Source organism: Megalops cyprinoides, chromosome 14, assembly GCF_013368585.1.
Source record: "Megalops cyprinoides isolate fMegCyp1 chromosome 14, fMegCyp1.pri, whole genome shotgun sequence".
Classification (NCBI taxonomy): domain Eukaryota; kingdom Metazoa; phylum Chordata; class Actinopteri; order Elopiformes; family Megalopidae; genus Megalops; species Megalops cyprinoides.
In genome coordinates, this window is record NC_050596.1 from 3091338 (window position 1) to 3118513 (window position 27176).

General features: G+C 45.6%; 1 protein-coding gene across 1 annotated transcript in view; it reads right to left on the reverse strand.

Moving 5' to 3' along the window:
• Positions 1 to 3756: 3756 nt before the first annotated feature.
• The window catches only part of LOC118789424 (cytoplasmic protein NCK2-like), a 93854-nt gene continuing 70434 nt past the window's right edge, over positions 3757 to 27176 (reverse strand). The window contains exons 2-4 of the mRNA XM_036545841.1: positions 21176 to 21417; positions 5369 to 6108; positions 3757 to 4115 (exon numbers count right to left, since the gene is read on the reverse strand). Coding sequence (XP_036401734.1) covers positions 3921 to 4115; positions 5369 to 6108; positions 21176 to 21401 — 1161 coding nt within the window. The 5' untranslated portion in view covers positions 21402 to 21417 and the 3' untranslated portion in view covers positions 3757 to 3920. The remainder of the gene's footprint in view (positions 4116 to 5368; positions 6109 to 21175; positions 21418 to 27176) is intronic.

Below are 27176 nucleotides of genomic sequence, written 5' to 3' on the forward strand. Positions count from 1 at the left end.
CAAGTCTGGAGACAAAAGAGAAGGCAGAACAGACATGTAATTAGACACCAGCCCTGCCTCCACAACCTGTGGACCTACCTGTTGGCATGCCATCAGAGTGAGAGGAGGGATCTTTGATGCATGAACCACGCCCATGTCGTCCCATGCAGAGCCTCTGTCTCAGAACTCATGGCTGTGTTTTCCCAGTGGTTAAAGTTCTAGACTCATAAACAGGTTCAAATTCCAGGCAAGGCACAGCTGAACCCTTGAGCATAGCATTTAACTGCATTCGCCACAGTAAATACCCATCAGCATCAATGGATAATTCTTATAAATACAAGTACTCCATATGAGGGTGTGGACTCAGACTGCTGTTGGCTGTTTCTGCAGAGCAAACAATGTTTACTCCAGTCACTTGACTTGGACTCAAGGCACAAATTAGATAACTTGAGACCCACCTTGCCTCAGAATAAAATGGACTTGATTAAATTTATGTGACTGTTTGAGTTTAAACACTTCCTCCTCACAACTCTGCTCGTTTATTCACTTGAGTTCTGAAACACGAAACTGGTGACGTGTGACCTCATTCGACCTGACCATTGGGTCATGAGGGATGCTACACAAGACTTGACCTTTCTGACTGGGGACTTCCAACAGTCTGGTATGTTAGGGCTTGAAACTTACTTGACACTCACGTAAGTGGCATGGCCCATGTCTGAAATAATGTGACATAATGTAGCCATAGCAATCAGCAGCAGCAACCAGAACATAAATAAAGATGGACGGGTGAGAAACATGTAAACATTTTGTAATGCAATGTAATGTAATGAAAACATGTGTTTATGGTTTCATTTGTCACAGCCTGCTCTGGGAGAATGTGGTGCAGTTTGGGGTTTGAAGCATCTGCCACACAGTGAAATAAGAGCAGTGAGAGAGAAGACACCATAAGAGGACTCCAGCAGGGCCATGCCTTGCAGCCTATTACTGGATCAATGAGCTCCAGGTCCCTTCTGCTGTGAATGATTGGGCCTGATCGTTAAGCAAGAGAGTGTCTAAGGATTAGCCACATGCTAACATACACAGCACATTCCTGAACCCCACCACACTCGTTACCTCAGAGAAATCGGTCTTTTTGCTCTCACCCCCAGACAGGAACATGGGGCTGAAAGAGGACTGTTAGCCCTGGCTTCACCAGATCTGAAGGCCTGGCAGGGCATCATGGGAAATAAAACACAACGCTGAGATCCCATACTGAGCCGGACCTGACCAATTAAGTGTCCTAGGCAAGATTTTAGCTTGCATCGCAGCCAATTCCACCACCACGGTTAATTGTGGTTTTAAACCATTCTTTATGGTCAGAACACGACAAACATTTGCCAAACAGCGGAACATTTCACAAATCTGAAGTAGAACATTCAAAACAATTATAAAATCTTTTTTCAACATCAAAATATGCATGAGTAAAAGTATGTAAATCCTTTTTCAGTCCTTTTTCCTCAACAAAATAAATATAATAATATTAATAGAAATATTAAGTAATAGAAAAATTAAGTGCTGCAGTGTGATACAGCACACATGTAAGATGGCTCAGACTGCAAAGTTTAAAAGTGTTTTAAAGGATAATGCAGCTATTCATTCATCACATTACCTCTGGCTGCTTCCCGTTTTTTTTCTTCTTTTCTTCTTTCTCCACCAGAGGGCTTTGGTCTCTTTTATATATTTGCATTAGGCTACTGAAGTTAATGGTATCACGTTTCACGCTCAGTGTCACTCACTAGTTCAGATAACTCGCCCACCCCCCACAATCAGGTAAGTCTATCTAAGAGTGGGGGGCAGGGTGATACTGCTGGAAAAAACGCTATGTAGTTATGTTGTTGTGGGCCTTTTTGGTAATTTTCAAAACAATAGTATTAAAATAGTATTAGTTAAAAATACTAAAAGTTCAAATTTTTGATTTTTCATTTGGGGCGCCCCTAGCATTCGCCTATACCGCCTATGCCACGGGCCGGCTCTGATCCCATAAAAGACTTGTTCTTCTCCACACAGTACATTAGACACAAAACCGAGACAGTCCCTGGTTTCAGTTTAGACACTGCATATTTAATATGCAGTCTGTCTACTACATGTGTCTTCAAACTGTCTTTCTTCTAATGAGAAAGGACATGCAATTATGCCACAAGGTGGACAAACCGCAGGATGCGCGCGAGTGAGACTGATAACCGTAGGAGCACATCTCTCAACAGAGACCAAGAAGGTAACTGAGAGATACACAAGATGACGACCAACTCCTTTGTGGAAGCTGGCGTGTTTGTATAAGCTTGCCTGTTAACTGCTTGGTTTCCTTTAATATAAGTGCCACCTGCTGGGGAATGTGTGATAATGCAGATCCTTCAGAACTGTGTAATGTGAATTCCTCTTCGTACTTACCGTATTTGCACGCCTAAATCATTGTGCAATATGAAGTCATGAACTGTAATAGAGACAATGGTAAAAGAGCCACAAGACTCGGAAGGTTGCTGGTTCAATTCCCCACATGGGCACTGCTGCTGTACCTTGGAGCAAAGTACTAATAACCCACAATTGCTTCAGTAAATATTCAGTTGTATAAATGGATAAAACTGCAACCTATGTTAGTTGCTCTGGATGAGAGTGTTTGCTAAACAACAGTAACGTAATTTAGTGTCATGAATTGAAAAGACACAGAAAGGTCCTCACAGTGCAATTGTTTTGCAAAATGTTTAATTGAACAAAAGTATCTCCATTCTCAGCACACAGTCAGAGGTACAGTAAATTACTGCTGACTAAATGATTTATATACAGTATGCACCTTTTCCCTCTTTTTAAATATACTTACAGTGGAAATGGGAATTAAATAACAATCCTCAATAACATTCAGACATATTATACTTAAAAAAAAAATTGATGTCAGATGATCAACACTTGTTGGTAAACAGACATCACTGATGCAAATAAAACAAAAATATATTTTTTCTTTCTCATTAGGAGTCTTTTTTCCTTATTAACCATGAGTTAGTGTCCACAATATTCTACAAATGCATTTTACTCAGAGTTTGTGGAACTGGAGGGTGCCGGACAGAAACAAGCAAATCACAGATGACACATTTGGTTGTCCATTGACAAACATTCAACTCCCAACGTGGGGCTCCAGCCGTACCCTTTCCCAACTTTCCACCAGAGGGAGCTCCTCCTCTGCGCTGATCAATAACACTTATTTCTGCATAATCTACATCTGAAGTCTAATTTTCCCCTACAATCTGTCAGCATATCACAGCGCTGACTCCAAACTGTAAAACCTGTGAGTTGTTCAAAGCACTTGGCATATACTGCAGTCCTTCAGTCCAGTTAAGGACACAGGCTGTGACCCTGCAGAGATTAAACTTCAGAGGTCAGAGTGGCACATTGAAATGCATTCAGTGCAGAAGAACTACACAGAGTGGACACCTGAACTGCACAAGAGAAACCAGACATGAGTTAACACTGTCTTACTGGAGTCAGGAAAAATAAACCTCCCTTTCTTTCTCCAGACCTCCAAAAGGAGGAAAGAGAGGAGGAGGAGACAAAGTTGTCAGCCAAGGCATAAGAGCAAGTGCTTTCAATGGTCACTTAGTGAAGACGTTTCTATTTGTCTTTAATTCTATCAATGTGATTAACACAAAAAGGCATAGATAAGTTCAAAATCATAAAAAAACAAGCATAGAAATTTTAAAATTATAAAAGGACAACCGGCAACCAACAGCCATTCAGGACAGAGTGGGCGTGTCAGCCGAGCTGGCTGTGCAGTTGTTATGCAGGTGGTCGCTCTCGAGGCCTGGCTGTGTGACCATTATACAGAAGTCAGAGGAAAGGAGGCCAGGGTGCCATAGAAATGGCTCTGCTCAGGGGTGGGACTTGCTGCCAGCCGGGCCGAGGGGTAGGCGGGGTCACAGTAAGGGTCTGATGAGGTACAGCTTCTCTCCATGCTCGCTGGTGAAGATGGGCGCCTTCTTGTAGTGTTCAACCAGCTCGTCCATGGTGCTGAAGCGCCGCTGGCCAATGCAGTACACCCCATCCACCAACTGTACCTTGAAGTGCTTATTCTTCCCCGGGGCTTTCAGAGACACAGAGAAATCGTTGGGCTGCGGAGGTATGGCGATGGGGGTACGAGGGAGGGGGGGCACAGGGGACAGGGGGGACAGGCAGGAGGACAGGAAAAGAGAGAAAAAACAAAAAAAAAGTTTTTAGATTACAGTATTTATTAATCATTTATGATGGTCTGAAATGATCCATTTTGTCTGCTGCATACTCAGGATCACATGATGTTTTAGAGGGGTTTTCAGGTTAGAAGATTGACTCTGATGAAATGCTCCATTTACGGTCAGAAGGGGGCACCATACATGCAAAGTACAAATCTCTGTTCTCTTCCTACAGAGTACTGGTTACAGAACTGCACTCACCGCTGATTTGAGTCCAAGGTGGAAACTGCAGTTGCAACCTAGAGCAATTTACTCAAATATCTAATCATATTAAGCGCTACTCTACTACACTACTACTAAATGCGTAACTGACAGTACTTATGTGAAACACGGGTTCGGGTTTGCTCAGTTTGCAAGCGTGAGCCACTGCTTGGATCAACTCACAATGACTGCTGTGCTTTGGGACGTGCTGTTATAGCTGCAGGTCAGGACCACAGCGTGCTGAAGCATGCAGCTTGTCAGAGCAGCGATAGCAGTCTGCTTGCCTCTAGGATGGGCATGTTGTGTCCACTCTCCCTGAAAGAACCTAGCAAGTCTGACGGGCATGCTGGGATACATCTGGCAAGTGCACGCGAGGTGCCGCGGGACTGTAGACCGGCTTGCTGTGCTTGTGTGGTGTTGTGTGGTGCCAAGACTGCTGCCCTGCTTCTCAGAGCTCTGCTCCTGTAAGCACACTCTTCCCATCTGTGCAGAACAGGCCACAGCACAAACAGGCCTGTAACGAGCCTTCCATCTAAACCTGCAGAAAGCCTCTCAGACTGTGCGTGTGCCTCACAATTGTACCTAACTGGAGAAACCAGCTTCCAAAGCATGACAGACAAAATAGCCACCCTTAGCGGTCTCCCCAACAGCTTCTGAACCCTCTAAATATGGAACTCATCATCACCCCCAACCCCTGAGCACCCCTAAACACCCCCATCCAATGCCTCAAAAGCCTCAAACCCCCCGCAGCCTGTTTAACCAACCCACTATACAGCCATGTCAGACCATACCAGGAGGCCTTCCCACACACACACATACAAACGCACTCACAAATGCACAGAAATACATACACACACCCAGATCCATGCACACACAAATACACATGAACACATGCACACAGCCCACATTCACACACCGCTATCATGGCCACTCACTGAGGACTCACTGTCCCGCACCAGGAAGTCTCCCTCCACCCCCCTCTCGTTGAGGGCGCACTCCGCCTGATGCCGGGTCACATTGCTGTAGTACCAATCCTTGCCAGCAAACTTGCCCGAGTGTGAGGGTCCCGCATTGCCAACCTGCGGGGAGTGGGGCCCTGCGCTGTGGCCCCCAGGGGCCGGCCCATCGCTCAGCACCACCACGTAGTTCTTGGGTACCAGGCCCACCTGGCCATGTGCATTTTTACACCTCCACCACTCGGGGTCGTTCTCCGGCTTCTCTACCACCTCCATAGTCTCCCCCTTCTCAAAGTTCAGCTCCTCCTCCGTCACTGAGCTGAAGGGGTAGAGAGTCTGCACCACATGGAGTACACGGGCGCCCTGCCCATTGCTGAGGGCTGTGCCAGGCCGTGGGGCCTGGAAGCGGGCTGGCTCAGCCGACGCTTCATCACCCTCCTCCTGCACATAGTTGGAGGGGAACCAGCCCACACGGCCGGCGTAGCTGCCCCGCCACCAGCCATCGCTGCATTTCTCCATCACCACCACCCGCGTGCCCTTCACCAGTGTCAGCTCGTCCTCGCGCTCCGCCGCGTACGCGAACTTCACCAGCGCTGGCATGTTCAGGTCATAGATGCGCTCTGCTCCTCCCCCGCCGCCATTGGATGGGTACTCGGCATCTGTGCTGGGTGTCGGAGAGGCATCGCGGGCGCTCGTCTTCCTCTTCATCTTACCCAGGCCTGATGCATGAGGGAGAGAGAGATGGAGGGAGAGAAAGAAGGGAAGAGAGGAGAGGAGGAAAGAAGGAAACAAAGACTTTTTAATGACTGTAGAAAGCTGTTTTTTCAATGATTTGTTTCAACAAACAGCTTGGAAAAGGTACAATTTACATATTTACAAGAAATAAAATAAAAAACAAAGAAAAAAAACAAAAGAAAATAAAAAACATAGAAAAAAACGTAACCAAACCAAAACCCCAAAAATACTACCCAACAGAGAGGAAAGAACAAAGCAACATTATCACACTAAAAGGGAAAGGATGCTAATTCCATCCCTTCAGTCCCCCTAGAGAGAGACCAGAGCTGCATCCGAATACTCATACTGCCTTACTACATAGTACACAAAAAGCAGTACGTCACAATTTGTAGGGTGTCCGAATACCCAGTAGGCATTTAATAGTAGTCGAACGGTACCCGGATTACCTACTACATCCGTTGAAATTTGAAGTATGCAAACGTACTACACTACGCTATGCCATAAGCCAAATAACCGAAAAAGAATAATTCCCCAATGATTTCTGATGTAAAAAGGACAACTGAATGACTACACTGAAACTGAATAACTAATAATTATTATTAAAAACGTAAAACATTCTAATTACTCGCTTTTCATTAAGCCGAAGTTGGCTGACACTGCAAACTGATCTGTTCCTGGTTGTTTAACCCTTTTGTTGTTTAACTTGTTATGTCAGAAGTGATAAAACTGTCACTGTATGAATATCCAAAATGCTTATAAGGTCGTTGGAGTTGTAGTCAACTTGGTTAAGCTGACAAATAAATTGGTTTGTTATATAACATTAGCTTTTTGTTTTAGCTCGGGTTGGCAATCAGCTAAGTAAAGCAGGCTGATTTTTAAAACATGTAAACATCCGTGTCAAAGGACAGGTAAGAATTACTTTATTACTTAGAATTGTGAAAGCCCCAAGCATTGGTTTAGGTGATGAACCTCTGAAAATGAAAACACACTCAATGTCTGCATGCAGATAGTAATACAAGCTGCATTGGCATTCACGGAATAAGTTGATTTTAGAGAATCTGACAGAGGGAAAATTGGGGGTTCAGAGGGCCCAGCTTTAACTGAGGCTGGGGGCTGGAGAGCCCCTTCAGAGAAGCACAGAGCAGCAGAGGGAATTGACACACTGTAGGTGCCCAGTATCAATTAGTGTTCGGTCCCACTACAAGTAAAGAACTTTCCAACATGTTGACACTGTGTAGGCCTGCATAGGGCAACACCTTCAATTGCATGTTCCTGCTCTCCTTTAGGAGACAACGGGGAAAAATACTGTTCTGTCAGCCTTCTGCGCTTATGTTGATTTCCATTCAGTTGCTAACCTGATTATTTGGCATTAAAACATTTTACTGGCAATTAAGTAAAATTGCTAAGTACGTAAACAGAGAACTATAAACAGTTATAACAGTACTTGTGATTGGCAAAATACATTATCACTATTATATTCACTTCATAGTATATTCATACTACATACTCATGAAAAACATACTCCCCACTCACAGACTGAATGTTTTACTGCTTTCAAAGTGTTATAGATTATTTCTGCCAAGGGTAGGACATGCGGACATGCACAGACACACACACACACACACACAGGAAGCTTTCAGGGCTGGGGGAGGCTGTGGAACCATCACAGGCAAAAGCATAAATAAATCAGAGAGAAATGCTCTGCCTGCTGTCAGTGTTTACCCACAATTCTCACAGATAGAGCTGCAGTAGGGGCCTGCTCAAAGGAGTGCCTGCAGGATATACACATACACACACACATACAAACAACACCAGCTGCCAACCCAACAATCACAATTCAGGATGTTGAACACCAACTGAATCTATGGCTGACACGAAAAAAGTTATAAAGTACCACTTGTCAATGTAAAGTTTCTCTGTCAGAAGGCAAATGAGCTTGTTGAGGTGAATGCTTCACAGATTTGGAGGCAGCGTAAGGTAAAAGGCTCTCACTCTCCGTTTCCAATGTGACATGCACCCTCTGCCACGCCCCACTCAGTCACACGTGGGCTATCTCCACCATGGAGACACACACGCATGCTTTCCTGCCATTCCCTCAGCTCATCATCTTAACTGTGCTGGTTCTCACAAATGCCAGTGTCACTGCACTACTTTTAACTTTGCACCAATGTATTTGGAGAGCTGTGGGAACGAGCAAGAGAAAGGTGGAATGCAGCGCTGCAAAATGCCAGCACTTAGCCTCTGTCAGGGTTTCCACATCAGCGTTCCTGGCAGGCTCTCAGGCTCAGGAGCCATCTCCTGTATTTACACTCAGCTCTACAGCGGGAGCACGCTCCTTATTTTTGGAAGCCATGAGCTTAGGACAATAGTCAAAGCTTTTACAGGCTTGCAATATTATCACAGTGGCAACACTGAGTTCTCAGAGAACCTCAGAGTACAATACAGTAAGGCTTGTGGTAAACTGTGTGATATCTGTGGCGAAGAGGGCGGGGAGGCCTGAATGTGGTGATGTTTGGTAGGGGAACGCTAGGCTGCCAGGGAGAGGTGTTTAATCACGGCTCAGAGATAGAGCTCCATCCCATGTGACACAGTGCAGAGTTCAGTTACAACCCACCTGAGATTTGAAGCCTAGCTCAGTCCATTTGCCTTTCAACCACATTGTAAGACAATATTTGAATTTGGAAATGACCAATTTGCAATAGAAGTAAAAATCACACCTTTTTCCAGATCCTTTGCTGAGAGACGTGTGACAGAAGTTTATCGGTAGCAGACCGTAGTTTTTGTATTATATTCTGTTTTTATAAGCACAGTCTTTTTAAGATGCAAAGCCAGAGAGAGAGGTTGGAAAACCTCTCTGTAATGAGGCAGGACATTAGCCCATGGCGCCTGATGGCTACCATTTCAGTGAGCGAGACTCTCCAAAGCTCTGCGCTTGTCAACTCAAAGGGCCTCTAATCAATCAGCCAATTAGCTGCAAAATGAGCGAGTCAGCAGGTCCCAAAGCCAAGCCCCAGCCTCTCATGAGTGTGGGTCGCCTCCCCGTGGGTCTGCTTCCACACTCTTCTACAGGATCAGCTAGTTTAAGATGCGTCTGAGGCCAGTGGCAGCACCTATTCACAGAATCAAACCACACATACCCCAGAGACTCCACCTCTCCACTCAACCAGACATCAATGGATGCTTTTGCGCTCTCCGTAACAGCAGAAACTACCACTTAAAACGACATGCTGTACTGTCTTGCAGTGGAAGGCTAAATTCAAATAAAGCCCTCAAACACAGTGGGAGCATGAGAGTGAGGCAGAGTACCACGTGGCTTTCGACTCAACTTAATGTCAGTGGGACTGAACCAGTCCTGCAGGTGTTAATGACAGACACTAATGGCACAGCTGGGAAAGAAAACCCACTCTGACACTAAGCAGATACGCACCAACAGTGTTTGAGCATAATGAGTCATAATGAGAATGGTTTCATTCAAATTATGATTTTCATTCATCTCTCCAGCAGATCCCCTAAATCAAAGCTTACTTAATAACCTAGTCATTTAAACTGCTGGGTATTTATGCAAGCATTTAAGGTTTAGCACCTTCCTGACTCCTTGTTTGGCTGGCAATGCTAGAAATCACCCTGGGTAGGCACAACTCTCTTTCCCCTTTTGGCCTGAAGGAGCGATCAATCTGGCATCCACACACTTCAGCTCAAGTCTTACTCCTATTTGTTTGACTTGTTATGAAACAAAAAGCCGGTGTGAAGACAGCCTGTGAGAGTAGAGGTTCCTTATTGCATTCACAGATATGACCCCTGACCTGTTTACCATCACAATTGTCTGTAAACTCACCTTGGCCAGGTGGCCATTGCCCCACCCACCCCAAAAAAGTAGGAATTATATTTTTTCATAGCCGTCGTCCCCTCTGCCCACCAATCATCCTTCCTACAGTAATCACCAGCACAGGGATGAGCCTGAAGCAGCATATTTTCAGGAGCAAATTTTAAGTGCATACACACAAGTATGACAGTAGTGAGACTTGAATCCAAGACCCTCTTGTGAGTGAATGCTTTCAGCAAACACTCCCTGACAGGTGCTCCCATTTTACTGAAGCCAGAGCTCGTTCCCTATCAACACTGGGATTGCAATGTTCCTTACAATAGCAAGGCAGTGGTGCTTTATAAAGCATCCACAAGCTTATGTAAATCAGACCTGTTGTTCTTTTGCTTTTAAATACCAAGGGATTCCAGCCCTCATATTTGCATACAGATTGTGTTAAAAGATGCCTCTGAGTAATCCTTTAATGGGCACACACAAGTTGGGAGAACACGCTTCCCAGATCAAAGTGGTTCAGCTCATATCTGCTACTGAAATCTCCAAGCTTGGACCACTGCTTTAACCCTTTCGAGCGTATGGTCACACTGGTGTGATTAGCGCTTTTGCATGTATGGTCAAACCGGTGTGGTTAGACCACTAGTTTGGAAAAACCCTAGCTAACGTTTTGAGCTTTGAAGAAACAGTGATTTAACATTACGAAGTATAGCAAATGTGGCAGTGAAAACTATAAGAAGCTTAATAACACTAATGAAAACATAATGAACCATGTAACGTAACACGCTCTCTACATAGCACAAAATAAGTCACGTGTGGAAGGGTTAAAGTGGTCTCCTAAGATTCTGCTAATAGTTTCATCAAAACACCTCTTGTGTTCTTGAAGAGCAACATTTGTGCATGTCGAAGGCACACCTAGGCAGAGCACAGCAAGGATGACACCATAATGATTGTACTATAGTAACCGCCACATTACCACAATGCCAAATAAAGGACTATCCAGTGTAGGTTTGTAGGCCTGTGAAAGAAAAACCTTATCTAATCAATAAACACATGCTCACCACTGCATGGACAGTGTGGCAACAGACAGACATTGTAGTTAACATTGCTGTCACCTGCACATAACCTGAGATCAGTGAGAGCTGCAATGCAGTAAAGACGGCAGCTGACTCTGGCCTGCGGAATGTGCTATAGCACATATCCATGCAGCGTAGGCACACAAGACACAGGACACAGGACACAGGACACATGTCCCCATTAGAGGTGGATAGCCGGAGCTGTGACACGGAGAGCCACCTTTCCTGGATGAAAGCCTGGCACGTGGCAGGAAGTGTGCATTTCCAATTCAGAGGGGCTGTAGGTTCAAGAAAGGAGCAGCATTCTTCTCTCTCCACTGAGAGCTGCTTAAATGCACCATGTCAGAGGTCTGAACAGCTCCACCTGTGATTGGCGACAGAGGAGTGTAAGTTTCATGAGCTGGTACTAAAACATAGTCTCCCACCTCCGTCAGCTCCTGCTGCAGCTTGCGGTCTACAGGTGTGTGAGACAAACAGCATCTGTTTTGCCAACACAATGTTGCCTTTTCCAGCAGAGCATACTTTATATTGGATACACACTGTATTTCAAACACTTCAGACAGCACATTCATTCATATCATTATGTGTGCATAATGTATGTCTCCTGTCCCATTAACCTTCCCACCAAAGGCACAGCAATTATTTATCATTCCTTTCTTTATTTTATGTACAATTATTATAACATTAAAATCTGGGTATCTGCCTAACTGAAGTAACATTATGAAGTAACATTTAGAATATGTTGTGTGATTATTTCTTAATCACACAACATATTCTAAACTGATCTGACTCATGAGGGGGGGGGGGGGGGCAGAGAGAGAGAAAGAGAGAGAGAGGAGGGAAAGAAAAGGAAAGTGAAAAGAGAAAAAAGGAAAAGTGTGTGTGTGTGTGTGTGTGTGTGAGAGAGAGAGAAAAGGACAGAGTGAAAGGTAGACATACAGCGGGGAAGAATGATTGTGAGAGAGACAGAGAGTGAGGCTGAGTGTGTGTGAATGAGCGAGACTAGAAGAGGAGAGTGTGTGTGTGTGCACGTGTGTGTGACAGAGAGAGACAGGCAGAGATACAGAAGGGGGGAATGTGTATGAGTGAGCAAGACTACAGAGAGGGAAGGGGAGAGTTCAGAGTGTGTGGGCTCTTCGTGACACAGTAATCCCATGTGGCTCGTCTCTTGTCCACAACAGAAAAGAAGTGCGTGTACATTTACATTTATTCATTTGGCAGACACTTTTATCCAAAGCGACTTACATAGGTTACAGTTCTTTACAATGTTATCCATTTATACAGCTGGATATTTACTGAGACAACTGTGGGTTAAGTACCTTGCCCAAGGGTACAGCAGCAGTGTCCCAGCGGGGATTGAACCGGCAGCCTTTCAGTTACAAGTCCTGCTCCTTAACCACTATGCTACACTGCCTACACTGCTTCATCCATTAAAGGACCCCAGAGAGAATTCACCAGCTTCCCTAATTACAGACAAGCCTTTTCAGGTATTGAGAAATAAGCAAACAAAAACAGCTCAACTTAATCCACTGATATGCTGCCATTAAGAAATGCTTTCAATCAGAGTCAGAAGAGGGAGAGGGAGTGGAAGATGAGGCCTCCATGCACAAGTTGGACTCATTCACAGGCCGATAAGCAGGCAACGGAGGAGGGAGACTGTCTCATCTCCCATGGCCTTTCCCAGTCATGCTGGAGTGAATGGTTGCAGCCAGATCAACTGTGTTCCATTCTGATTTTGACCCGGCTTTTTCACTGCTCTTTCTTCCATGCCTCGTTTTAACTGCCTGTGTTTGACAGCTATTGTCCTTTTTCCCTCCCATTTGCTTCCAGCTACCAGAGACGTGGACAACTAGCTGGCCGTTTAATTAGCTGTGATGAAGGGGTCAACATCAGCAGGACACCCCTGGGGGACTGAGGACACAGGGCTATTGTGTCTGGATAGCACCAGGTCATTTCCTGTGCAAGGGAATGGGGCCAGTTACATGAGTGTTCTGTTATATGGAGCTCTGCCCACAAGAGTGCTGGGATACGGAGCAATGACCAGGTGAAGCCTGTACATCCAACAGAGTATCCCTTCCCAACAAGGACTGCGCATTAGAGATGCACTGATTATGAAATTGCAGGCCGATACCGATGTTTAAAATAACAATTTGGCTGATAGCCGATGCCGATACCAATGTTTTTTTTTTTGTTTGTTTGTTTGTTATGCTTCCAAGTCCCCATGGGCTGGGAAGCATATTGTTTTAGTTCTGTTTTTTTTTTTTATTATGCTTCCCAGCATATTGTTTTCATTCTGTTTTTTTGTTTTTATGCTTCCAAGCCCATGAGCTGGGAAGCATATTGTTTTCATTCTGTTTTTTTTTTCTTTTTATGCTTCCAAGCCCATGGGCTGGAAAGCATATTGTTTTCATTCTGTTTTTATGCTTCCAAGCCCACCATGTTTCGTACTGTGTTTTTTTTTTTTTACTTTTTTTTATTTTTCTTTCTGTTTTTTGTTTTGGCGGGCCAAATGTATAGAAATAGGGGGGGGGGGGGGGTTCTTTCCTATGAAGGGCCAAAAATTCATTAATCTGGATGGAGGGCCATGGGCCAAAAATAAATGTTGATGTTATGTGAAATTACTTTAAAATGTAATATATTTTATAGAAAATTAACATTCTAAATCTAAAATAAAATTTCAAAATAATAAAAACACTACTCTTTAATCTGCCTAACAGTAATTTTATTAATTTGCAGTGATGATTGTCAAAAACATAAAACATCCATATGCTTCTTCTTGGGAGCATAAACATATTTAAAAGGAAAGACACCTTTCTGACAGAAAGTGCATCCAACTCAAGGTGCTTTAGAAAATGAAGCTGAAAACAGCTGTACTGTCCACCTTTGTAATCAAGAGTGGAAATTTGACTTCATCTTGAAAAATTGAGAAAAATATAACGTTAAACATCATAGTGATAGCACTGAATAACAAATAAATATTGGATATTAAGTTTACATTGAGCAACGCTTAAGTTACACATCACAAAATGTCCCCATATGGTAGCAGAGTCGCTCGGAACGATAATTTTGTTTTATAGTAACGTTGGCTAACGAATAACACCAACAACAGATTATTGGTCGGAAATACGACAGAATCCGCTAACCTGGGCTGCCAGTTTTGGAATAATTATTTTTGCACTGACTTGTGTGACTGAAATTGCAATAGTTTGGTTTCCTTACTGAGATCGGGTCAAACTAAACAAAATAAAACATGCATTTTAGCCATCAGTTTAAACACTGGTTCCTGCGCAGAAATAGCCACGGTTTGTTTCCATGGTTAGCAGTTTATTGTAAGTAAAAACTTGGCAGAGTAGTGTTTTAGTGCTTTTTCCAAAGCGAAGCTTGTCAGGAATCGGTTTTGATAGTGTGTAACACGATTTCATCTTTTTATATGACGTCACTTGAAATCAGATTGGCAACCCTGTCGAAAAGGCCGACTGTAGTTTATCACAAAGGCACGTTTCTTTAGCGCATTTTATTTCCTATTCAACCAGCGCTCGCTACGCCCCTGCCCCTTTCTGCTCATTGGTGGAACGTCATTTTTAAGGGGCGCGTCGTGTTATCCGGAAAAACTATGAGAAGCTTAATAATGCTAATGAAAACATAACGAACCATGTAACATAACACACGCGCTACGTAGCATAAAAAATAAGTTATGTGCGAAAGGGTTAAAAAAAAATTTAAAATCTTCTCTCTCACGCTTATCGCACAAATGATTACATTCTCCTCCTCAATACACATTGCAAATCATAGTATCACTGCGTAGCGACTTAGCTAGCTAGCTAACTATTGTGTCTTGGTAGGACAATGAATGTTGTCATCCATGTCTGCAGTCATCTCATTATGAACGATTACATCGCTCTTTTCAATACTCGTCGTGTAGCGAATGCGGTGCTAGCTAGGTTGCTAGCTAGCTAGTTTTGTAAAACCAAAGCGCGCTTGTTTAAGTCTGTTTGAACAAATCTTGTTATGACTGTCAGTATAAAATAATTTGTGTTGTATTTTTAAATGGAAACGTAGGTGAAAAGCAAGTTAGATTCCGTTCATCACTAAAATTAAATACCCTTAACTCAGCTGCATCTGATCCTGTGTTAAATTCTGTTTATCATTGGAAAAAGCAGAAACACTAGATGAGAACATTTTGAATTTCACCGTATTTGTCTGGCACCTTGCCGGTACGGTTGAATTAAATAGGCTAAGCAAGATATGTTTCCAAAGTTTCTTACATTAATTTCACTGCAATGAAAATGCTTCAGAATGTAGTAGGTGTTTGCCGGTTTGCTAGTAGCCTACTGTGAATACATTCATGAATTAGTTTTGTAAAACCGAAGCGCACTTGTTTAGGTGTTTGAACAAATGTTGTTATGATTGTCACTATAAAATAATGCGTGTTGCAAGTTCTAATCACCGCGTAGCGAATGGGGTGCTAGGTAAGTTGCTAGCTAGCTTGCTAATATTTTAAATACTTGTGTACATAAAATTTGCTTCTCAAACTTGGTAGGATGGTGAAATGAATGAAAGCTCATTGTTAAAAAGGCCGACTGTTCCTTTAAGACTGTGGGAGTTGAGAAGCCAATCACTGGCCAGCAGAAGGCGTGCCTCCAGAGTCCTGCTTAAGAATTGAGAAAAACAAGTTCGCGAACAGCAGGGGGAGCCGCGAGTTCATTAAGAGTATAGTTAAAGAGCTTAAATAAAGCAGTGTAGGAACAATTAGCCTAGTTACATTGGGATTTGTGCGTCGATGTAAACCGTAAGTTGTTCTCTGTGTTGTCCTTTACACAGTTCTGTAAGTAAGCAGTGAGAGATCGCAGCATGTATGCTAGCATGTTTACGGTTTGCAGCGATCATTGTAAGACGGCATAAATATCGCGATGTAAAGATAATAGATCGCTTTTCTGTTAGCGAGCCGTATATTAAGATAATTAAGCATACGTGTACTCTGTGCATAATAGTAAGATGCGCAAAGTTTATGCCATTTCTCCTTTATACTGGCGCATGCGCACTAAGGCTCACGCGCCTCTTACGTGGACCAGTAACCAGATAGAGATAACCTCTACTTAGGTGCATGCTAAGACAATATAGGGTCATGTTATTCTGAGTTCATTTAAGATATCAGCGCGGATGTGTATTTAATGCGGACCGATTCATATGTATGCTTAAGTTGATTTGTATTTGGGTTTATTAAGTTTGTTGTATTCTGTTTACTTTGTTTGTTTATAGAAACCACACAAATCTCAATACCTCGAGTCTCAATGCTAACACTGTCACTACCTCAAGCTTCGATCAGCAAACCTAAATAAAGGAACCCTTTATGGTAACAAGGCCTGGTGATTGGAATCCTTCTTCTACAGCACCGGAGTTCTAACCCGACTCTCCACACTGATTTGAACGGTCCCATCAGCATTACTATTCTTCACTCATCTAGCAAGCTAGCTAAGTTAATGTCCATGCACTTTTCGAATGATTACATTGTTTTTGCAATACTCATCGTGTAGCGCAAGTTCTAATATCACGTGGTGGGGTGCTAGCTCGGCTGCTAATATTTTAAGTACTTGTGTACTTAAAAAAAAAAAAAACTTTAAAACAAAGTGTACCCCGTTTTATACATTACAGTTCTACTAATAAATATTAATTGTTTATGATATTTACAAATTCTCTCTCACATACTTTATTACTTAAAGTCGACTAACATTTATTCGTAGCACTACAACATTGCACATATTATTCATGATACCATTTTTCCATGTAATATATTGCATTACACCTTTGGGGCTTGGAAGCATCTGAGGTAGCTTGCGACCTCTAGTTTATTTTGTTTTTGTTAATAGTTATTCCCCCTTTTGTGCCAGGGAAACCATCCATGCTCCATCTATTTTAATGCACGCTAGCCAATTGTGCAGTAATCAACTGATACAGTCCCTGCAAATACTTCCTGGCACCGCCTCACAGAAAGTTGAAACTAGTTGCCGATTGGATAAGAACAGTGCTCTTGTGCCAGTACGTCACTTAAACAGGCTACCATTGTTTAAAACTCATCCGAAAAAACACCACGACAGCAGAGGTGGACACCCTGGCTTCAGAAAGTAAAAGTCCTGCCATGTATTTGATCCACCCATGCACTACACCAGCTGAAAAGGATCACCAGATCTGAAAGGACTACTGTGCAGTGAAGGCCCACATCCCAAAGGGACTTCAGCTTATTTCTTCAGTCACTTTATTTCCTTTTCTAAACTTGTCGTAGCCGGGCCCTTAGGGGGGGCTGGCATCAAAAGTGTAATGGAAGAACGGGAAAAAACCCTGAAAGACTGGCTTAACAGAGAGCCATTTTCTCCTTGGCCAGATCCTCCCATACACATTCAGGCCAGGGACCCAAACTGGCTGAGATGAATATTCACACAGCCCAGCACTGGTGTTGTTGTGACCAGCACCGTTGTGTGCCTGGTCTCGTCTGCTTCTTTACTTCCTCGAGAATGTAAATCTTTCGTAACCCCCCCCTGCACACACACACACACCCAGCTACATTCTCTCACATTATCAACACACACCATCACTGGCAGCAGTTAGCTGGACATACACAGTTCCACACATTCAGGAGTGCTTCTATGCGATAAACACTGCTAATATGATACCCAGATACGAATAAACACTAGCACTGGGGAAGGGGGGGGGAGCTATTCACAACCGAAATCAATGTAGAAACACTGCCTGCAAGTGGTAATACTAACTGGATTAAAATGTAAATTATACATAACTATGCGCTAATATGGAGTCCTTTGGGGTGGGATTCATGAATGAAAACATTGCCCTACGGGTGGGTGGGGACAGAATATGCGCCCCCAAATCCAAACACATTGGCATGAAGGGAGCTCCATACACGGCAGTCATTCCATTAATTAAGCACAACCTGCATCATGAAACTGCAATAAAATCCCACAATGGCTGTTCCTCCTGCTGCCACAAGGGGAGCTGCCTCAAAAGGATATCTAGTGCCACGGACACATTAATGTCATATGACCACATATCATCCAATCAGCATGTGTGGCATAGTTGGCAGCAGCTGCGACTTGACAACACACCATCGCATCACAGAGAGACCAGCCACGTCGACACCCTACTGAAAGAGAATATACCTCTTTATCTGTGTGTCATTGGTGCTCTCATGTGTGTGAGGCTCTGCCGAGGTTTGCACAGTCATATTCCCCCAACATTCTCCACTGCAGTCAGAGGTAATCCATAATTTGACTGGTGTGACCTTGAGGTCTCGCTAACATGACGGATGTAAATCAAAGACATAAAGGCTTGAACTCAGTGGGAGCCAAGTATTGATCAGACCACAGCAAACCCAGAGGTATCAAAACACCAATTACTCAGCACCACTCCCCCTTACCTGCTTTATCAACACTGTTCATGCACCAACCTGGACGAGGTTTTGTTCATCATGCAAAATCGCTGCTGTTGACTGGGATCTGGAGGACAGTTCATTAGATGCAGTGGAGAGGAACTATATCTTCTTCCTCCTGATTATCCCCTGAAATTTGAGCCTCATTAATTTGTGTGGGTGTGCGTGATCAGCTCATTGGATGGGGGTAAGAATATCCTGGCGCTGATGGGGTTGAGGGGCTGGCCCCCTCTCTCGGCTTGCTGATGGGGGATGTACATACTGCGTCTCAGAGACTCTCTCCTGACGGCTGTCACTTGGAGGACTGAATCAGAACCCAAGAGAGGAAGGGAGCAGCATCAAGAATTAGCGGGCATTAGACTGCCCCCTCCGCTCTGCGTGGTTTGTGCTCAGCCCCTAATTGTCTCTTCCGTCCTGCAGTCTGACAGTCTTCTGGCTTTTTTTGTTCTCCTCCAGTGATATTGCTGGCTCAGGTTTGAGCACTGGCTGTCATGGTGACCTTCTCAGCGTTTGTCTATCTAAAGTTACCCCCACCAGACCAACTTCTAAGCCACCCCCACCCCACAAACACACATACATGCATGCGCACAAATGCAAGCACGCACACACACATAAACACACACACATATGCATACAGCTGTCAAAAAATACTATCTATCTACCATGCAATAGACAGTAGAACTGAAAACATGGCTCTTTTTTCCCCAGTTGATTCTGACCCAAACATTCAGAGTGGTGTTTGAATGTAAACCTTTCATCCACTCCTCCTTTGTGTTGCGTAAATGCCCTGGGTAAGGCTGCCTCTCTCTCACCAGTGGCGTTTGGCTTGGGTGATTCTTCAGGACTATGAGGCTGCACCTCCATCAGAGTGACCTCCACGCTCTTTTGCACTGGTGAGGCTGGAAATTGGAAACCTGTTGGACGGAACACTGGTGTTGCATTAAAGGTGAGATTCCGTAGGCACCTGGATGAGAAGGCCCATTATTCCCGGCGCAGGACGTTTCCCCGCTGGGGCCTGGCAGGGGGGTCCCACATGCACATGAAACCAAGACTGCTGCTCCTTACTCCTCAGCTCGGATATGGAAATGCTTCATCAAAGGGAGAGGCTCCTCAAATCGATGGCAAAGGGACTTTTACCTGCCCTGTGACTAATGGCCCAAAACCCCTAGCAAATCATTTCTCTTCTCAATATGTTTGCTTGGATTTCAAGGCTTTGTGCATTCATAAATGTCAAAGCCCCAGCAGGTAACATTTAGTACCCATCATCTCTCATGGGCTGTCTGTTCCTGACCTTGCATTAACCCTTCGGTGGGCCGCACACTGCTGCAGATCTTTGCAGCAGGACATCCCGATTTCTCGTCTGTACATCACACGGAGATTGCACTTGTAATCCTTCCTGCTGTGGTGTTGGCTGCTTGTCTACCTGTTGGAGCTGCTTGACTGGTATCTGTAACTCACACGCACAACTGTGTGAATCAGACCGATGTCGTGTCTTAGGGCCACAGTGCTGGCAGTGGCTCTTTTGGGAAGACAGCACTGTGCCCGTGGATGTGGTAAGATATGGAGTATACGCAGTGTATGAAAGAGAACACAGTGGGGGGTTTAACAGGAGATGGTGAATACGGTGTTAAATACAGTTGTTTGGGAGAGGTACTGCTGCTGTCACGGTTCTCACCATATTGCCATGGCAGAGCAAAGCTGCGCTGGGGACACTTGTGAAGTCACGGCAGAGTCACTGCCAACTTTGCCTGCTGACGAGATGCCTTGGAAGCCGGTCTCAGGGGGGACTGTGGGACAGATGGCTCGCAGAAGCACGAATTGGATGTGGAGTTACATTCCAAGTGTTCAAATTCAGACCTTGGCACCAAAGCCGGGTCAAATCCAGGCAGATTGCTCTGAAAGAGACCTATGATAGAGACAGCAGCAAGGGTGCCATTCTGGGCCAAACCCGCCAGTCCTCTATCGGAACCACATCCTATTCCCAGGTTCCAGTCGACCAGCATTGCCCATGGTAGCGAGATAGTGCTTAACACTTGGAAGACAATAAGCTCTGATGGGGGCGAGCGAGAAATCCCCCAGAGCCGCTGCAAAATTTGACATATCAATGTGTGTTTGAACAACTGTCTTCTCCAGCACAGCTCTGTAAGTAACAACGCAATGCTCTTCTCAAGCCGAGTGCGAGGGACAGGACAAGCACACCCATTTCAGAGCAAATAAAGATGGAGTGGGTATGGATAGGGGGGTGTCCAGACAAGACAAACATCATCAGACACAACCCTGTCTGAACCCAACAAACCAGAATGCTTCTACACCGCAGAAACAGAAGCTTCGACTGCCAGTTCCAAAGCATGCATTTACGTGACTGGGCTGTCTTTGTATCACATCCCACATACCAATTTTAAAGTATCAACCTGACACCCTCCATCACACAACTGCCTAGTCCAATAAGTGGAAAAGTGTTGAGCCATGTAAAAGGACTTCCTCTTGAAGTGTCATCACCATACACACAACAACAACATTCGCGCACACACACCTACACCTACACTCACCCACCCACACACACCCATCCCCCCACTCACACACCTACACTTCAACCCACCCACACACACCTACACTTCTACCCGCACACCGCCACCCCCCCCCTCACACACACACACACACACACACACACGCCTACCCATAAACACACACACACACACACACACACAGTGTTTGGCACTTACCCAGGGTGTCCTTGAGGTTCTTCACCAGCGAGCCCTTCTTCAAGCTGTTCTTGCGCTCCACATAGTTGGAGGGGACATAGCCCGTCCGGTTGGCAGCGTTCCGCACCCTCCACCACGTCTTGGAGTCATCCAGCAGCCAGAGCCGCTCGCTTTTCCGAATGTCAAGTTCCTGGTCCTGCTGCGCCGTGTAGTCCCACTTGGCAATGACAATGACCTCCTCTGTCATCTTTCATGGAGTCCTTCTGAAATAGAGTCAGAGATGGGGCTGTTACCATGGTTTCACCAGCCTGTCTGAAGCTGGGCTCTCTACTGACCCCTCAAGAATGACAGGTTTCCAGTCTACTACCCCTATGAATTAACTACAAGTACACAGGCTACCAATCTATTACCCCTATGAAGGAACTATAATTATACAGGTTCCCCAAACTACCACCCCGATGGAAAAACTACAAGTACACAGGTTCCCTAAACCACTAGCCATACAAAGAAACTATCACAGGTTCCTCTATCAACTACCCCTATGAGGGAACTACAATTAGGGTGTACTCACACTAGGCCTGGTTGCCTTGTACCGTGCCTGAGCACAATCATCCCCCCTCCCCACTCCCCCGCTGGCCTGCGCTAACATTGCGCTTAACGTTCCGAGCCCGAGCACGCTTACATCATCACGATGCAACAATGGAGTTCATGATTGTACTTACTTTGTGGCTTATTTGGAGTGACACACGGCCCTTTCACATGCTTTATAGATTTATCGATTATGCAATGCAGCGGTTTTCATTTAATCGTGCTGCACGTATAAGAATATTTTTACGGAGGCAGCTGACGGTTCAGTCATTATGCTAAGGGACAGACCAATATTTTGTGTCAGACTACAGTAGCCTAATCACATGTTAGCTAATGTTAACCAGTTAGGGCTACTACTTGTGTGTGCACTACTGTCATCATTACAACAACAAGCATCTTTTATTACTGCTTGGATAGTACACTTTTTAATTCACTCAAGAATATTTGGGTTAATAACGGGTCTGGTTCTCACCTTATTGATGAACGTGAATTGCAGTCTGCGAGTAAAGCAGCTCCAAATTCCTCCCTTAACGTCAGCGTCAACGTCAAATTTTCATATACGTGCAGCACAATTAACTTAAAATCGCTGCGTTGCATAATCGATGCTAACTGGCTGGGGAGCTAACATTAGCTATCTAGCGATAGATTTGATAAACATAGCTAGTTAGCTAACAGGCTACCTATCTGAACGCTTGTTTAAGAATAGCTACTTAACAGGTTGGCTGCTTCCTTTGTGATACTCTGACTAAGCCCCTGACAACAGCAATGCTTACATCGCCACGTGAAGTATGGTTAGTTTTATTTCGCTTGCTAGTAATCAAGCTAATGTGGGGATCCACAGAGTTGTTTTTAGGTATAGATCTACAGAACTAACCAATCGAATTTTGGAGGTAGCCAGCTTGTCGTATTTAAGGAAGTCAGCTAGCTAATCGAATGATGGTTTAAAGAAATTATTATGACTGGGCGTGTAACTAACAGATATCCAGCTAACTGTTGCTGTAACAGATATATTTGTTAAATGAGGCAGTCGCATCATTGACGTCTTGTTCGAGTTCCATGCTCGGGCACGGTTAGCGATTACACTGATGCGTACCGTGCCCGAGTCCAACTGAACCGTGCCTGAGCCCAGCTCTTCAAGCGGGCCCGGGCACGGTACGGAGCGATCACACTAGTCAAACAAACTGGACTTTGGGGGTCAAATGTGCTCGGGCATGGTACGGATTGCCTAGTGTGAGTACACCCTTAAAGAGGTTTTGTAATCTACTACCCCAACAAAGTAACTACAAGCCTTCAGGTTTCCTTCTTGACCCCTCTCCCAGCAAGCTCTGACAGAAATCATTGCAATCAGATGCATAAATAAGTCCATTGTCCACGTGTTTGGCATGAAGTCTCATAAAATAAATAAATGTAAATGTAAATAGGGTCTGCATGCTGGCCAGCATACACGAGTCAAACAGGCATCCCAGGTCATTTCCTTATCCCGTGTGTTCTATAGTCCCCTGGCTGTGACCCACCACGCTCATCCAGAGCTAGGAGCACTCTCCAGAACAAGTGACACAGCCATACCTACATCCCAGTGCTCACACAACCAAGAGAGCCACACCGTTTCTGAGATGAGGACACTGCAGAAGGAGTGGGTCACTGTGTGGACCCTGTGTGGTCACTTTTTTTCTGATCCCCTTTCCTCTCAATCACCAGACTCCTCAGTCATGTGCCGCATTCCTATCCTCATCCACTCTTCCTCTCATTCCAGGAGATACAACTTCCGCAAACGCAACCCGACTAACCTGGTTTATCCCCCTCTGTCCTCCTCCGAGGTGCTCTCAGTGGTGGGTGGACTATGGAACTGTCGGTCATCGGTTCAGAAGGCTGAATTCATCACAGCCTACGCTGAGACCATGTCGCTCCAATTCCTGGCACTCACCGAGACCTGGATTTCCCCGGACAACACCGCCACCCCCGCTGCCCTATCGTCCTCATACTCCTTCACTCACACTCCACGGGTCTCAGGCAGAGGAGGTGGCACGGGGTTGCTTATCTCCCCATCCTGGAGATACACTCCTCTGCCCCTCCATACTCTCTCTATTAACTCATTTGAATTCCATGCCATATCTGTGTCTCATCCTCTAAACCTCATGATTGTTGTTGTTTATCGCCCTCCAGGTCCCCTCGGCTTCTTCATTGATGAGCTCGACACTCTTCTGAGCTCCCTCCCTGATGACACTCCACTGACTCTACTGGGAGACTTCAATATCCCATCTGCAACCCCTGCGATGGCCAGCATAATCTCCCTCCTCCAGTCCTTCGCCCTCAACCTCTCACCATCACCTGCGACCCACAAGGCCGGCAACCAGCTCGACCTCGTGTTCACCAGGAGCTACGCCACAACCCACCTCACGGTGACTCCCCTCCACGTATCAGACCACTACTTCATATCATTCTCCCTCACTATCCCCTCCACCCCCAACCCCCCTACTGATCCCCCCACCTTCACTTTCAGAAGAAACTTCCACACCCTCTCACACTCTGCATTCTCCTCTACTGTTCTCTCTTCCCTCCCTCCCCTTCCCTCCTTCTCCATCATGCCTGCTGAGTCTGCTACATCAGTCCTCAACACATGTCTGTCTCAATCTTTGGATGCTCTCTGCCCTACTGTTTCCAGACCATCGCGACCATCACCCTCATGCCCACGGCTGACCGACTCCCTCCGCTCCGACAGGACTGCGCTGCGAGCTGCTGAGAGGAAGTGGAGGAAATCCAGATCCTCTGTGGACCTGGCTGCCTATCACTCTCTGCTAACAGCATTTACCACCGCAACAACATCAGCTAAGTCCTCTTTCTTCCAATCCAAAATCAATGCCAATATAACTAACCCACGAAAACTTTTCTCCACCTTCTCCACCCTCCTCACCCCCCCTCCTCCTCCCTCCCCCTCCCACCTCTCTGCCAATGATTTCAGGGTCTACTTCGAGGAAAAGGTGACCAGCATCCGGGACTCCTTCTCTCCCTCAACAACATTCTTGACCACCACGGGCAACTCCATCAACCAGCTGTCTTCCTTCATGCCGCTCAAAGACTTGGAAGTACTACAACTCATCACAGACCACCACGCCACAACCTGCCCTCTGGACCCCATCCCCTCTACCCTGCTCCAATCCATATCCGGTGAGATCGCCCCATTTCTTTCCTCATTTATCAACTCCTCACTAACCTCTGGCACTGTCCCCACAGACTTCAAGAAAGCTCTGGTCACACCGCTCCTCAAGAAACCATCTACCGACCCATCCGATGTTACAAACTACCGACCGGTATCTCTTCTCTCATTTCTATCTAAAACCTTGGAACGTGCAGTACTTAACCAACTCTCCCCTTTTCTTCTCAGGAACAACCTCCTAGACCCCCATCAGTCAGGATTCAGAGCTGGACACTCAACAGAAACTGCACTCCTGGCCGTGACAGAGGCTCTCCACACGGCTAGAGCCTCCGGCTCGTCATCTGTCCTCATCCTCCTCGACCTCTCTGCTGCTTTCGATACAGTCAACCACCAGACACTATTATCAAAGCTGTCTGAGATGGGCATCTCTGGAACTGCCCTCTCCTGGTTCATGTCCTACCTGACTGGTAGATCTTCCCAGATCTACTGGAAAGGCTCCACCTCTGCACCCACCCCCCTCACTACAGGAGTCCCACAGGGTTCAGTACTGGGACCCCTACTCTTCTCAATTTATATTAACTCTCTTGGCTCAGTTATCAAATCGCATGGTTTCTCCTATCACTGCTATGCTGACGACATCCAACTCTTTTTCTCTTTCCCTCCCTCTACCCCCCAGGTCAACGAAAGAATCTCTGCATGCCTGGCTGACATCTCCAAATGGATGACATCCCACCACCTGAAGCTGAACCTCAGTAAAACGGATCTCCTCTTCATCCCAGCCGGCCCTTCCCCCCTGCATGACCTTTCCATCACCTTCGATGGCACCACAATACCATCCTCTCGGACAGCAAAGAGCTTGGGCATCACCCTCGACAGTAACCTGGACTTCAAGGAGTACATTGCTCGCACGTCACGGACCTGCCGATTCCTCCTCCACAACATCAGGAGGATTCGCCCGCTCCTAACCACATACGCGACGCAGCTCCTTATCCAGGCCACAGTTCTCCCTCGACTGGACTACTGCAACGCTCTCCTTGCAGGCCTCCCAGCATGCACCACCCACCCTCTCCAGCTCATCCAGAATGCAGCTGCCCGACTGATCTTCAACCTGCCCAAATTCTCCCATGTTACTCCCCTGCTGAAATCCCTCCACTGGCTTCCTGTCGCTGCCAGGATCAGATTCAAGACCCTGACCCTCGCCTTCTCTGCAGTCAACAGGACAGCCCCTGCCTACCTCCAAGAACTCATCCAGCCCTACACACCAGCCCGACCCCTACGCTCAGCAGCAACTGGACGCCTTGCTCCCTGCATGGTCAAGGCAGGAGGTGCTCGTTCTGCCAGACATCGGCGTTTCGCCTACATCGCTCCCCAGTGGTGGAACGAACTCCCGGTCTCGCTACGGACAGCTCCTTCACCCCAGTCCTTCAGACGGGGCCTGAAGACGCACCTCTTCAGACTCTACCTGGACTGACCCAGCACACAATTGCTGCCCCCACCCCCCCCCCGCCCATCAGTGCTGTCGTAAATTGCTGTGCTTTTTAAATTGTGCTTTTAAATTTTGTCTCTTGTTGCCGCCTTAACCCTGACGCTCATTGTGCCGTTTGAAGTTGTTGAAGTTTGCCGTTCGAAAGTATATCGTACTAGTTGCCCTTTAGGCTGTAATTGTAAAAATCTGATAGTACTGCGTCCTCAAACAGACCTTGCTCTCAGCTGAGAACTGTCTCATTGTGGAACTGTACACATCCTGTCCCCGTACTGTCGCTGTACCTACTGTATGCACTTTTGTAAGTCGCTTTGGATAAAAGCGTCTGCTAAATAAATAAATGTAAATGTAAAAATGTAAATGGAGATAATTACACTACAGCATGTTAATCACCTGTTCAAACAGCTTATGGAAAGTGTAGAGCTGCTGAGGTGTTCATGTGCTGGAGCCTCCAGAAGCCCACTCCATATGGCCCTGCAGGCTTAATAACCAATAAATAAAACAAATCCAGGGACCCATCTGAGACCAGGCTGTGGGCAAACAACAGACTGTCTGGTAATGTATTCCACAGCCTCTCGCACAGACACGGAGAGAGAGAGGGAGAGAGGGGGAGTGAGAGAGGGGGGTGTGATGAGAAAGCTACCAGTAGAGATAGGTAGAGACAGAACTACATTTCCTGTTTGATAGTAATCAACATTCAAATTTAAGAATGGAATTCTTCCCCCAAATTGTGAAGAGATGCCATGAGTTCCAAAACTTTTCAGTGAGAGACACACTCCCAAACCTTGTAGGGGAAA